Source organism: Centruroides sculpturatus, unplaced genomic scaffold (assembly GCF_000671375.1).
Source record: "Centruroides sculpturatus isolate CEXI.00-Female unplaced genomic scaffold, Cexi_2.0 scaffold143, whole genome shotgun sequence".
NCBI lineage: Eukaryota > Metazoa > Arthropoda > Arachnida > Scorpiones > Buthidae > Centruroides > Centruroides sculpturatus.
In genome coordinates this window covers 834,338-848,307 of record NW_019384447.1, presented here as the reverse complement: position 1 = coordinate 848,307, position 13,970 = coordinate 834,338, and the positions used below count along the sequence as shown (strand labels likewise).

The 13,970-nt window shown below is 25.6% G+C and overlaps 1 protein-coding gene across 1 annotated transcript in view; it reads left to right on the top strand.

Annotated features, from left to right (window-relative positions):
- Positions 1 to 871: 871 nt before the first annotated feature.
- The window catches only part of LOC111620432 (nitric oxide synthase, salivary gland-like), a 53,717-nt gene continuing 40,618 nt past the window's right edge, over positions 872 to 13,970 (top strand). The window contains exon 1 of the mRNA XM_023362354.1: positions 872 to 1,669. Within this exon, the coding sequence (XP_023218122.1) occupies positions 1,227 to 1,669 (443 nt within the window). The 5' untranslated portion in view covers positions 872 to 1,226. The remainder of the gene's footprint in view (positions 1,670 to 13,970) is intronic.

Genomic DNA, 13,970 nt, shown 5'->3' with positions numbered 1-13,970 from the left:
TAAAAACATATTTGAACTAAAATAAAATTAAACTCTTAAAAATAAATGAATAAACTAATCCGAATTTAGTAAAATATGACAATATTTATAGATATAGAATCCTTAAATTAAACAAAATTCGAGAGTGCATCTAAGTAGTTTCTTCTGTAGAATAAACTTATCCTATCTTGTATATGAAAGCATACGAAATACTTTGGGAACCATAATCTTAAAGTCTTCTACTTCAACTCTTAGAGTTTTCGTTCAACTAACTAAAGATTTTATTCGTTTAAACGTCTGAACTTCCGTCTCGTAAATTAAAGTTCGAATCAAAGTCAGTCAAAAGCTCTTCCGTAAGTCGCCAGAGTCACATAAACTGTTATCGCCTTTGATTCTTCAATTCCCTTAACCATCGTTATCAATGTTGAAGAAACAATATCTAAATTTAGTGGTTTGTAAAAGGTATGTACATATCTTCCTCATAAAAGACTTCCTAAACTGTTAACAATAATTCTCAGTTATTTTCGAAAGGTTAACCAAAAATAAGTTTTTTATAGCATATAATTCTTATTTACTCCAAACTGTTTGAATTTTCTTAAAATAAATCCAAAATTTTGCTTAAAGTACTGTACATAAGCCTAAATATTGTCTATAGGCTATAGGTTTTGTATAGGCTGAAGATCACATAATCAATATGATTATATCTTTATAAGCAATATAAAATACTTTACAAAAATTAAATAAACTTAAATTAATAGCTTCATTTTTCTCTTCTAATTTAGTGAAAAAATAATTATAAAATTTTATAATTTAATCCTATTTAAGAATTTTATCATTTATTTCATTTATCACAACAATTAATTGATTAATTATTAATTTATTCTCAGTTGTTAATAAAAGACGACGAAGTGTTTTATTTTTTCATCAGGAAATTATAATCTACAAAAATGTTTTCAATAAAATATTTGTTACTTTGAAATGATCTTAAAACTTCGTTTATAATAAAAAATTATATAGAAATATCGACTTGTGAGTAAGCTAATATTGATTTCTTAAGTAAGGAACTGTATGGGATGAGGATTAAGGATTATGGAAGGATAAAGGATTAAGACGCACAAGGGCAACAAGCCGGATGTGTGTTAAAAGGCAAAAGTCTAATCGCCCTCCTATTGGGTTATTGACTGGGCACGTGACCTACCGATCATGTCTCTTCCGGCGTTAAGACTTTTTCGCGTTCAGAGTTCGCTATGGAAGGTTGCAGACTGAACCATGTACAAGTGTACAAAAGAAGACAAGGAGGTTTAGGATTCGGAGTTCGACCCGGACCCGGTTCGCGAACCCTAATAGTTTCCGAATTAATTAAGGGAGGAGAAGCTGAGATAGGAGGTCTAGTGCATCCCGGAGATCTTATTTTAAAAGTAAACGGGGTGGACCTTACTCAGACTCCTTATTCTCAAGCACTCGAAATTTTAAAATCGGTTCCAGCCGAGACTATGGCTCAATTGGTGGTTGGGACTCCTCTTACTTTCGATTCCGATCCGAATAGAAGTAAAGACGATAAAGAAGTTCAAGTGAATGGTATCATTGATTGGGCAGTTCAGAATTCGGCCGATTCCGAATTAAAGGTACCACTTCAGGTGTCAGAGGTCAAAAATAAATCTCCAGAAAGACCAACATCCCTTTCACCGAGGTAAGATTGATAATGTAATTTTGGAAGCGGTTAACCAATCTGGAAATCCAATTTTCTACTTCATGCTATTTATTAAATGTAATTCGCGTTTTATGTTTCTTTTTCGTTTCTTAAAATAATGAAACAAAGGAAAAGAAAGGGCTGATTGCGATTTTCTATCTTTGTCCGTTTGAAAATGATAACTATTGCTGATTTTCTTGGTGATTACCTTTAAATAGCCGTAACGTGTTAAGGTAAATAATTAACTAACCTTCTAAGTGAGTCTCTATTAAGAGAAATTAATAGTAGCCCTAGATCTTTTCTAATTATTTTGTATACTCTGAGGTAAAGAATATTAAGAGAGAAAGGATTTTTCTCAACAAGTTTAATCGAATAAAGAAACGTTTGAGTGCTAAATATTATTCTTATGAAATAAATTTGATTCTTAAAATATTAATTATCTTAAGAAGAAAATCCATATCGATTATTTAAAAGTCTTAGATTGACATAGAATATCTTTAAGATAACCTTTCAATGTCTATTCTAACTATCTTGTTATTAAGATAGTCGTATCATTTATGTTATAAGAGTAATTTTGAGATGAAAGATAAAAATACGAATAACTAGAATAAATATAAAAATGTAACCAAACCAAGATGTAAATGGTTTTTGTTTGGCACAAGCAAAAGTGTGATTGACGAAACTTTTTGTAGTGCGAAATGGAAATATTAAAACAGTGATTAAGAAAGATTTAAAGCAGTATAAGGAAGAGGTTAATGAAACTTCTAATTAAGAATGAATAAAGCATAGAATCCAATTAAGATAAAGCTAATTTGAAAGCTCTGAATACTTCTGAATATTTCAAGCAAATACGCCCAGTTGTACTTTTTAGCAAACACGATACTCTAATTTGCTTTAACTTGCCAATAATGAAAGATTAGTTCCGATTTTTTTCTGTTGATAAATAGTACACATGGGATTAAATCATTGATTCTTTCATCAATTAAACGAAAGTTTATTTGAAATTACTGTTGAAATTCATTGATCTGTTCAATTTAGATCGATCCTATTTAGTTAATCGACTCTTCTTAATGGCGACTTCATAAAAACTATATTAATTGAATTAGTTTTGATTTTCATTTCTCTGACTTCGAAACATAAGTCGTAGGTCTAAATTTTATTATCAAAAGCAGAATTATGGATTGCCTGTAAAATATAAAGGAAGATTTTATTTTCAATTTCAACTGGAAATAAAATTCAAAAACAATTCATTCTTGATACGAGAAAACAAGGAACATTTCGAAAGGTAAATTAATAGAATTTTAAGCAGTTTCTCTCCTTCTAATTCAAAAATAATAACGTACAGTAGGCCTACATCTTATAGGGAAATTAAAGAGATAAACTACTTAGAAGATCGTAAAGTATTTAAAAATATTAATCTAAAAACGATGTTTATTTTATGAAACTGATCGTCAAGGAAAAACGCTTCCAAATTCTGCCATTATATTAAATTTTATGTAATACTTCGCTTACCAGTTTAATTAGGCATATATATTTCCTACTACTATTAAGTTATATTAATTCTTTTTTAAGCTAAATAATAAATAAATTATTCGGTATTATTTATTTATATAAGAAAAATCATGTAAAATTTTCCTTGTTTAGTACAATTGCAGCAATAGATATATCTCCCTAGAGGAAGAAAATATAAAAATGGTTTTGCATCACTTTTGATTTTCCTTCAACTAAGGAATGTCATAGGAACTATTATTTATAAATACTCCAGAGATAACTTTAAGAAAAACTGTATATATTTAGTAGGATTTATTGTAAACATCCAATACGACAATTGTTAGATTTTACAATGGGGAATGTTTTTTTATGTAAAGAAAAACGTCGGAATGGTACCATATCTGTCTCTTTACGTAACGGCACAAACATGGGTTAAATCCACCAAAAAACGAAAGAATCTAGCATTAAAATATTCTCTTTTATATTATTTCTAATGTAGACAGAGAATAAATTTCAAAAATTTTAGAAAATTTCTAAAACATAATTTATAAATTAGATTGTTAACAATTTATGAAGTGAGTATGGGAAGAACAGCAATAGAAAATGTATAAAATCACTAACTATAATCAATTAATAATAGAATTATTGAATAGATTCTAATGCAAAACATAAAAGACTTGTTAGAAAATATATTTATCATAGTTTGAAGTTTGAAAAAGTAATAATGAACAGAAGAAAGCAGCGATTTAATTATCATTATTTGCTCCATCACTTAATGTAAAAATAATTATAATTTAGTTCTTAATAAATATTATCAATAAAATTCTTAAGTATTTAACGATAATAATTGTTAAGCAAAGTCTATTTAAAAGCTTTCTTTCGCCATCTGTTAATTTTATCATTAATCAATAGCACGTGTTGCTGTTATAACTGATCGATGACTTTTTCATTACCCCGAAAAAATCTCAGACTTTAATCATTTATAAGACTTTTTATAAACACAAAATTCGTTATTTCGTTTAAAAACTTTATAACTATTTAAAAATGACCCCGTGATGACAGCTTGTATTGCTATTTTAATAGAAAAATCAAATTAAAAAAATGTTTTTAATGATAATTATGGTAATTTTAAGGTTTGATAGTCCTGTTTTTTGAATCACGCAAGCTTTTAAGATTTAAGTTATGATAATTTTATGTAATAAAAGCATACAGAAAAAGTATTAGTTAAATTTTATTAGAATATAATGAATAATATATAATTTTTGTTCGGATTTAGATTGCAGTAAATATATAATTTTTTTAAACGTATATAACCATTAAAATATTTACTTTAATTCGAATTATTTTTATTAATTTATTGTTTTGTTCAAGAATAAGATTTTAATAACTAGCACTGGCACATAATTTCCGAGAATTAAAAAATAATAATAAATAATATCAGTAGAAAGTATGTACAGTATTGGAATATATTAATTACATTAACGTCGGTAACAATTGAATTTATATATTTATCGCGGTTTATATAAACAAATCGAACACATTTTCTATCCAAAATATATTGTTCTTAGATATAATATAACAAATGTTAAATATGACATAACCTTAAAGTTTTGACTATTCTTTACGGATTTTATGTCTGCAGTTGAAATAAATACACTGTCCTGGGTTGTATATTATTTTATTTTCTTATTATAACTGGAAAAATTAATCGAAAACGTAAGGAGAAGAATCGTGTACAACGCAATAATACAATAAGAGAGATGCTCGTAGCAAAAATTATTATACCAAACAAATTCGTAGATGTTCCAAGAAGTCTTTTTGATTGTTTCAATTGTAATTTTTCTTATTTTGAACATTTGTAAAATCCCAGAGTGACTTATTATTCAAAAGTAATGTTTATTAGTAACAAAAACATACTTCATAAAAGGAATAAATGTAAATACATTCAAGTTATTTTTCAAATAAGACAATTTATCTACATAAAGAATTTCACTGCGTAACCTACACTACACTTATAAACAATAAATTTTAAGATGTTAATTTAATTATCACGTACACGTCGTGATTTATGTTATAAGCGATATATTGTTATTATTTTTTCAAATCTCTTAGGTATTGGCATATTAAAAATGCTCATATAACGTGTAAATCTTTAATATTAGATAGAACCAGACATTATACTTCTAATTCTAAATTTCTTATAATAAAATTTATCAACGTTCCTGCGTGAAATTATTATTCAATTGGAAAAAAAAGAATTAAGTTAAAAATTTAAGAGTAGGAAGAAATAAATGATTTTATCTAAACGAATAATAGTAATAATGGAAAGTAATAGAATTTAATATAAACCTAAAGANAAATATATAAATTTTTTAAACGTATATAACCATTAAAATATTTACTTTAATTCGAATTATTTTTATTAATTTATTGTTTTGTTCAAGAATAAGATTTTAATAACTAGCACTGGCACATAATTTCCGAGAATTAAAAAATAATAATAAATAATATCAGTAGAAAGTATGTACAGTATTGGAATATATTAATTACATTAACGTCGGTAACAATTGAATTTATATATTTATCGCGGTTTATATAAACAAATCGAACACATTTTCTATCCAAAATATATTGTTCTTAGATATAATATAACAAATGTTAAATATGACATAACCTTAAAGTTTTGACTATTCTTTACGGATTTTATGTCTGCAGTTGAAATAAATACACTGTCCTGGGTTGTATATTATTTTATTTTCTTATTATAACTGGAAAAATTAATCGAAAACGTAAGGAGAAGAATCGTGTACAACGCAATAATACAATAAGAGAGATGCTCGTAGCAAAAATTATTATACCAAACAAATTCGTAGATGTTCCAAGAAGTCTTTTTGATTGTTTCAATTGTAATTTTTCTTATTTTGAACATTTGTAAAATCCCAGAGTGACTTATTATTCAAAAGTAATGTTTATTAGTAACAAAAACATACTTCATAAAAGGAATAAATGTAAATACATTCAAGTTATTTTTCAAATAAGACAATTTATCTACATAAAGAATTTCACTGCGTAACCTACACTACACTTATAAACAATAAATTTTAAGATGTTAATTTAATTATCACGTACACGTCGTGATTTATGTTATAAGCGATATATTGTTATTATTTTTTCAAATCTCTTAGGTATTGGCATATTAAAAATGCTCATATAACGTGTAAATCTTTAATATTAGATAGAACCAGACATTATACTTCTAATTCTAAATTTCTTATAATAAAATTTATCAACGTTCCTGCGTGAAATTATTATTCAATTGGAAAAAAAAGAATTAAGTTAAAAATTTAAGAGTAGGAAGAAATAAATGATTTTATCTAAACGAATAATAGTAATAATGGAAAGTAATAGAATTTAATATAAACCTAAAGATCTTGATGATTGATAGGAAAACGATAAAGATAACCTTTGCTTGACAGTCGAATGTCGTGGTAATTTCAGACACACCCTAACATCCTTAAGAGTAATCAGATAGGCATTAGGGAACAACTTGTTGCATCATCCTTAACCTACATCCTGTCCAAGAATTATTTATTTATATATTCTTTCTCAATTCATATTTTAAAATATCCCGTTTAATGGATAACTTAAGTAAATGTGTTAATATTGTCAGCAGGGAATGCTTGATATTTCCCAAGTAAATTCTTCTCATATTTACATGTTTAATAAGTAATTGTGATAGTTAATTCGAATGCATGCTTGCTTGACAAAGATGGAGGAGATAAGATGATAGAAAAGATACACATATCAATTTTCCATAAAACGTTAGGAGAAAAAATTCTTAATAAAATACTTATATATAGAAACTTAGACGGGAAAAGATGTAAATAATTGCAGGAAAAATATAGTTTTACCTGCATTTTACCAGACTAAATCAATTCTAACAGAGAAAATATTAGGAATAAATATATATAAATATAATGAAGTGAACGAAGAAATAGTATGGAAGGGAAAAAAAGAAGGTAAGAAAAAATAATTAAATAAACGTGTAAAGTAACTAAATTTAAACTTGTTTTGAGGGAAGAAGTACTTGATGTTGAAAAATGTTGAAAGGTAGATATAAATATTGACAAAACCTAATAATATCACAATGGGGAATTTAAATATTTAAATTCCTCCTTACTTAATAATCATTTTTTAAAATAATAAAACTATTTCATAAATAATATTACTATAGGAAATGATTTTAATCAAGTGCTTAACCTATTTTTATGTATTTTGAATGATTTTTCTTTCTATTTTAGTTCTGAAACTTACTTATGTGATACAAAAGGAAGATAAAGTTTTTGTATAAATAATAATAATAACAACAACAATAATAATATTTTATAAACCTCAATAAAAAACAGTAACAATATAACATCTTAAAATTTCTTATTTATTAATACTTTTTATACAACCGTATTGAAATTGTATCAGTAGAATCTGATTGTAGGAATACAATTTCAATAATAACAAGTACATGAAAAAAATTGAAGAATCGTGTTTTTATTCCTTGGTTTGTCTTTATTATAATAATAAAAAAAGTACAATAAAAATGCACCGTGTGTTGATATGATCACAATTTATTTTTTTTTCTTCTTATCAAACTTCTCTAAATGGGAATGAAATCTCTAAGGATTTTTCTTAAAAATTCTATTTTCTAAGGAATATTTTCCAAACCGGAATTTCTAGGACAATTCATACTTTTAGGAAAAATATTTTAAAATTATAAGATTCCTCCGAGATGCTACAATTGATAAAAATTAAGAAAGAGAAGAATATTTATTTTTCTAATTTTTATAAATTATTTTATTTTACACTTCAAGTTACATAATAAAAATAACCATATTTAAAAATAATCAAGAAATTTATGCCGTGTTTAACAATAACAATAATAATTTAATAATAATAATGCAGTACAGTGACAAAAGTCTGTGTATTTAATAAGTAAAGTAATGACCGTCAGGAAGAAAGAAGCGATGTTAATTTTTATAGAAGAAGAAGATGATTCTTTCGATAATTCTAGACTAATTAAGGAAGGAACTACTTAAGATTTAAGAAACAAAACTGTTGTAAGTTCATTAATATTTTATGTTCGTCTTAAATTTTTCTTTCTAATTATCAATAGATATTTTTTTTTTAAAGAATTAGATATTTGAAATACTTTCGAAACACTCAAAAATGTCAGATAATAAATAGTTTATTCTCTGGACGATAGCTTCCAGCAGTTTATCCTTGGGAATGATAATTCTAAATATTCTTTTATTTAAACTAAAACATCTCTTCTATTCAAAGAATCAAAATGTTTCCATCTAGCAATTGTAATTTAAATTTTCTTACTAGAAATTTAACAAATTCATTGCACTCTTCGGATTCAGCAATAATTACTAACAACAATATTAAATTTATTCTTTGTAAATTTGAGATTTTTAAGATATATTCCTTGTAAAATAAACAAATATAATNATCCGATTCACTTTGATAAATCGTAAATGTTCGTCTATTCGTTGGCAGTGGACCGAGCATTTTCTAAACGTTCTATTGAATATTTGTATAGCAAATTCCGGTTAATCCGAGTGAGTAAACAATAACTGTATCAAAACAAAAAATAAAAAAAAATTTCGAACAGAATTGAAGGGGAAAAAATAATTTATTCTCGGTGTATTATTTTAATAATAAATAAAAAAAAATTTCGAATCACGTCGACGAATAAAGCATGTAAGAATGGAAGAGTTAGCCCCATTTTTAAAGTTATTTTCGGTTTTGAAGAACTTCTTGTGTAGACTAATTGCAACTCGTGTTTGTATAAATACACCAAATTTCACAGTTTAGAGTATAATTCTATTTATAGGCACCAGATGGCATTATATTCATCAACTTCTACTTAACTGTAAATTTACAATATTTTCGAAATACTTGCCTGGTTAACGTCTGAAATTCTACTTTTTTCCGGACTTGTATAATATACAAGTGGCGAGTATAAGAGAATAGTTTTATTCTTAAACTATTCTTAAATTAAACTTTTCATACTGTTTATAACAGGGTGGGTGATCTACTGATAAATGAGCATACATCGCATATAAGAGCGTACCATCTTGTTTTGGCTTATAAGAGCACAATATTGCTGTGTCAATGTAAATTAAATAGAATCTATATATAGAATCTATTCATTGACATTGCTGTTGTAACCGTTATTAAAAAATAAAATAAGAGAAAATGAAGAAAAGTTTCCGAGTAAAATTTCATGCTCATCTATATGAAAAAATGCGTTATTTGATCGTTAATTTCATTCTATTTTTAATTTATTCTTATTCTGTATCAGTAGAAAAGGAGTGGGCGAATTTAGTCTAATTTTGGAGATGGTTAACAAGTAAAAAAATTAGCCAAAACAAGGAAGACATCTTGGTTTATATAGAAGATTCCCAAACTTATGGTTGTTTAGAATGATTTAATATCTTCTATAAAAAATGTAGATTCAGTTTTCACTCAAATCAAATGTATTGTTATCTGTATGGGAATTTGTTTGATTTCATTGAATACAAAATCTGTATATTAAACTTTAGTGTTTTATCATCTATCCGAAAATATCAATTTATTTAGCAAAGGATATTTGAAAGCGATGATAATTTCTCTTTAAATTATCGGAAGATTTGTTGTGTAAACCTTGGAAAGTATTTCCTTTGCTTCTAGTAACTATTTCCGATTAATTAAATATTATAACTTATAAAACAAATAGGAAGTAATCCTGATTGACATTGATTAAAGAACAGTTTTTGTTAAGTTTGCTTTTAAAACGAAATTATATAACGATTGTTCAGTTGATAGTTTGAATAATTATATTCCTTTTTAAATAATTTCCTGTCATAAACATCTCTCAATTTTTTGAATTATTAGATGAAAATAATTTTTTAGAAGAAAATTTCCGATATAATTAATAACAATTATATTATTAAAATGTAGTATTTAATTTGTTGTTTAAATACGTTAATTAGTTAAAACAAATACAATTATTGACATTGTAATGTTTTAATTCTTTATTAGTGAAAAGAAACGTTTTAATTAATTACTATTGAATTAAAGAGACCGTTTTTTCTTTTCATTAAACAAGAATTTATTCTTCATTTGAAAGTAACTTTGTTAACAAATATACTAAATACAACTGAAATAAAACATAAATACTTGTAGGTTTATATAGAAAATAATAATAAAATATGATCATAATTGGAATATGTTGTCAAAAATAATTTTAATTTAAAATAATAAAGTGACATTCAATCTACAAATATTAAGAAAATATATCTTTTAATGCGTATTGTACTGTACAATGGATAAGATTCAACTTTCACGTAAATTAAAAGAGTTTGTAAAAATTTAATTGTTTCAATCTGAATAGGAAAGACAGAAATATTTTATAAAAGAGAAAAAATTATTAATCATGTTTGATGAAATTAATTATGCATATTCTCTTCGTTAGTACTTAATTAATGACATAAATATCTTTTGGTACGTTGATAAAATTACCACATAATAAATAATAATAATAATAACATAATAATAATAAATATTGAAAAACTAATTATATAAAGTACACATAGTCATATAAGAATGTATATTTTGAAGATGTTATTACGATATTATAATACACTACATTAAATCAGAATTTCATTTTCAGAAAAAGATTTTGATAAAAATGATTTTATGAGGTATAATCTTATGCAAAGCACTTAAAATGTTCTTGTAAATCACTTCATTTTTAAAATATATTATAATAATGCTAATAGTGCATCATATTATTTGTCACTCCGTAACAATGTGAACTTCCTCACCTGTATTATGTGAAATATCTTGCTATATATTAATAAATAATAAAAATAAAATTAAGTTGTAAGAGAATCAATATTATAGTGACACATTTCAAACTGTAGACACGTTTATAGAACGGCTGTGTTATTTATTTATTAAATTTTAAATCGATTTATATTTGAAATACATAGTTACCTAAACTATATGACTAGTATAGAAGAAGAGAGATATAAAAATATTCAGTTTGTGAATCTTTTATATGTTTATACGTTGAACATTCTTTTCAGAAACTGTTGCTATAGTGACTTTCACTTTTTGTAATCTTTGCTAGTAACAGAAGAAATTTTACTTGGAAAATATTCGGCAATCTAAGCATATTTGATCGCATGATGTATGTAAGTATAACCCCTGTTGTAAAAGGAGATATAGTGACACGAGTAAGTGAAGTTCGTAAAGGATGTCAATATTTATTCTCTACACAGAAGATTCTTTTGATACAGTTTTAAAGATAAAATACGAAATGTGTAACTTAATACGAACCGGTGGAGTAGGTGAATTCAAATGTTTTTAAAAAGCTCTTTTCGTTCATAAATGCGTCTAGTATAGGACCAGACTTAACCGAGAAGTCGATTGTGTAACGTGAAGGGAATTAGAAATAAGATGTAGAGTCACTTCCGCTTCGTCATTTCTGGTCTGACGATCACGCGGATTAACACCTCTTTGTGGACAAAGGATATCGAAAATAGTTCCAGAGAATCGACATTTTAATGGAAACCAGATTAATTAAGGTGGTTGGTCCTGGTTTCATTATCTGTTTTGATCTTCGGAGTTTTCCCAACTTTCGTTTATCGCTTGATTACTTCTAGAAAAAATACAGTTCTTTTTCGTTTTTTAATCCCCTTCGGGGAATTACGATAGATTATTTGCTTCGAGTAAATATTTGACGGTTATACAGTTAACTTAAATGATTTGATATCTAATAATGAGAGTTATGATCTTCCTACGCGAGTCAACTATAATGATTCTTACGTTATTCTTTATAGCTTTTATAATATTTCTTATGTATAATTTTGCAGTAAATCTCATAATGATTTATTCTTTTTGATTATAAAACCGTTTAAAACATAATCTTTGATAGAGAAAATGCTTCAAGCCATGTTTTAATTTGATTTTTTTATTATTCTTTTCAAGAATTATTTCATTTGGAACGATTACGGAATAAATATTCTTTTGTAAATTAATTTAGATATATTTTATTCTTATTTATGAATCAATTTATATAAAATAGTATACAATTGAATATCCCGCAAGACAGTCTTATATCTTGTTACATAGAAGAAATTTCTATCTGCCAAACACTTTGAGGAAATTTCTGTCTGCCAGTTATTTTCAAAAAATCTATAAATTTCTCATGGACTATTTATTTTCAACTGATTTACATAAAGCAGAATGAAAAGAACTGAAAAAATCTATTTATTGTTTGTAATAATAATAATAATAATAAATAAGAATTTTGATGGCAATTTGTAGTATTAGAGTTTCGTTATAATTTTAATAATTTAATTTTATTAATTAAATTAAACTTTCGGGATAATTAATTTTTAAAAAATAAAAGTACTTTTATAATATTTCATTCAGACGTAAATATATAGGCTATACTTATCGTCATTTTCACTACATATAAACATAATATTTATTAAAAAGTAACAAGATTAAATTTTATATTATTATTTATTAAATGTAATTTCGTCGTAATTAAATTAAGTTTATGATTAGGCTGTAGGATCAGGCTGAACAGAATACGACTTATGTAACAACTGGAATAATACGTTTATAGCTTTAATATTAATTTACTTTCAATTTTGTAGTATTATATTATAAAAATTGAATTTTCTTTTTAAATTTTACGTCTAATAAGTTTTAAATTTTCTTTTCTGATATATAATATTTTATCAGAATAACAATGGTGCCGATTTCGTTACTCCTACGGAAGGAAAATACTGTAGTTCAGTCATCACGAAGTATTAATAAAATATAATAGAGTGTGGCGTCGAAAATCGAAATAGAATTTTTAATTTTCCACATTTTCAAATATACGTGTAAATTAGCATTTTAAACACTGTGTACGCTGTAAATTAACTTTAGATGCACTAAGCTTACAAAGATTCAAAGTATAATTTACAGAATCATTATATTTAAACAAAAAATACACTAATTATAATTTGAAAATTGAAATATTACGAAATTCGAATGAATGTTAGAACATTAACAATGAAAGACCGAAAGATCATCGACAAGTTACCATTGAAAAAGATTGAGATCCATTTTTCGTCGGACGAATTCAAATTTTTGACTCTATAAAACATATATTAGAAAATTATAAGATATTTTTAAACTTATAATTTACGGTACAAGGCATTTGAAAGTTTTAACATTTTTGCAATAAATTTGAGTTTATAAAAGATAAAAAAGCCAATGTCATGTTTGTCGAGTTTAATGTCATCAAGTCAATGTCATATATGATGACATCGGCTTGATTACATTGAATTTTTGAAGTTTTTCTAAAATTCAAACATCATCTTTTTGCAGATTAGTTATTGCGGCGGATAACTTTGACATTGGCTCCATTCTTATTCACGAAATAAGTTATAGATACTTGCAACATCTATTCCGGTTTTCGTAAATTATTTAATATTTAAATTTGAAATTAAACTATAACATCTGTCATTATTTTTAATGGTAATAAAAACGAGTCAAGCGTATCTTATGATTATAACTATAAAATTTAATACTATCATGTATTTATGTATAGTCAAATAAACTTTTTATAGGTAATTTATCCATATGTACTGTACGACATATATTTATAGATAAACTTATCTGTAATGAGATCTACGAAGGGTGTAGAATCACAGCCAAACGAGAAGATATAGGGTAAGTGGAGGCGAATTGGACTGCACCAAGCTTT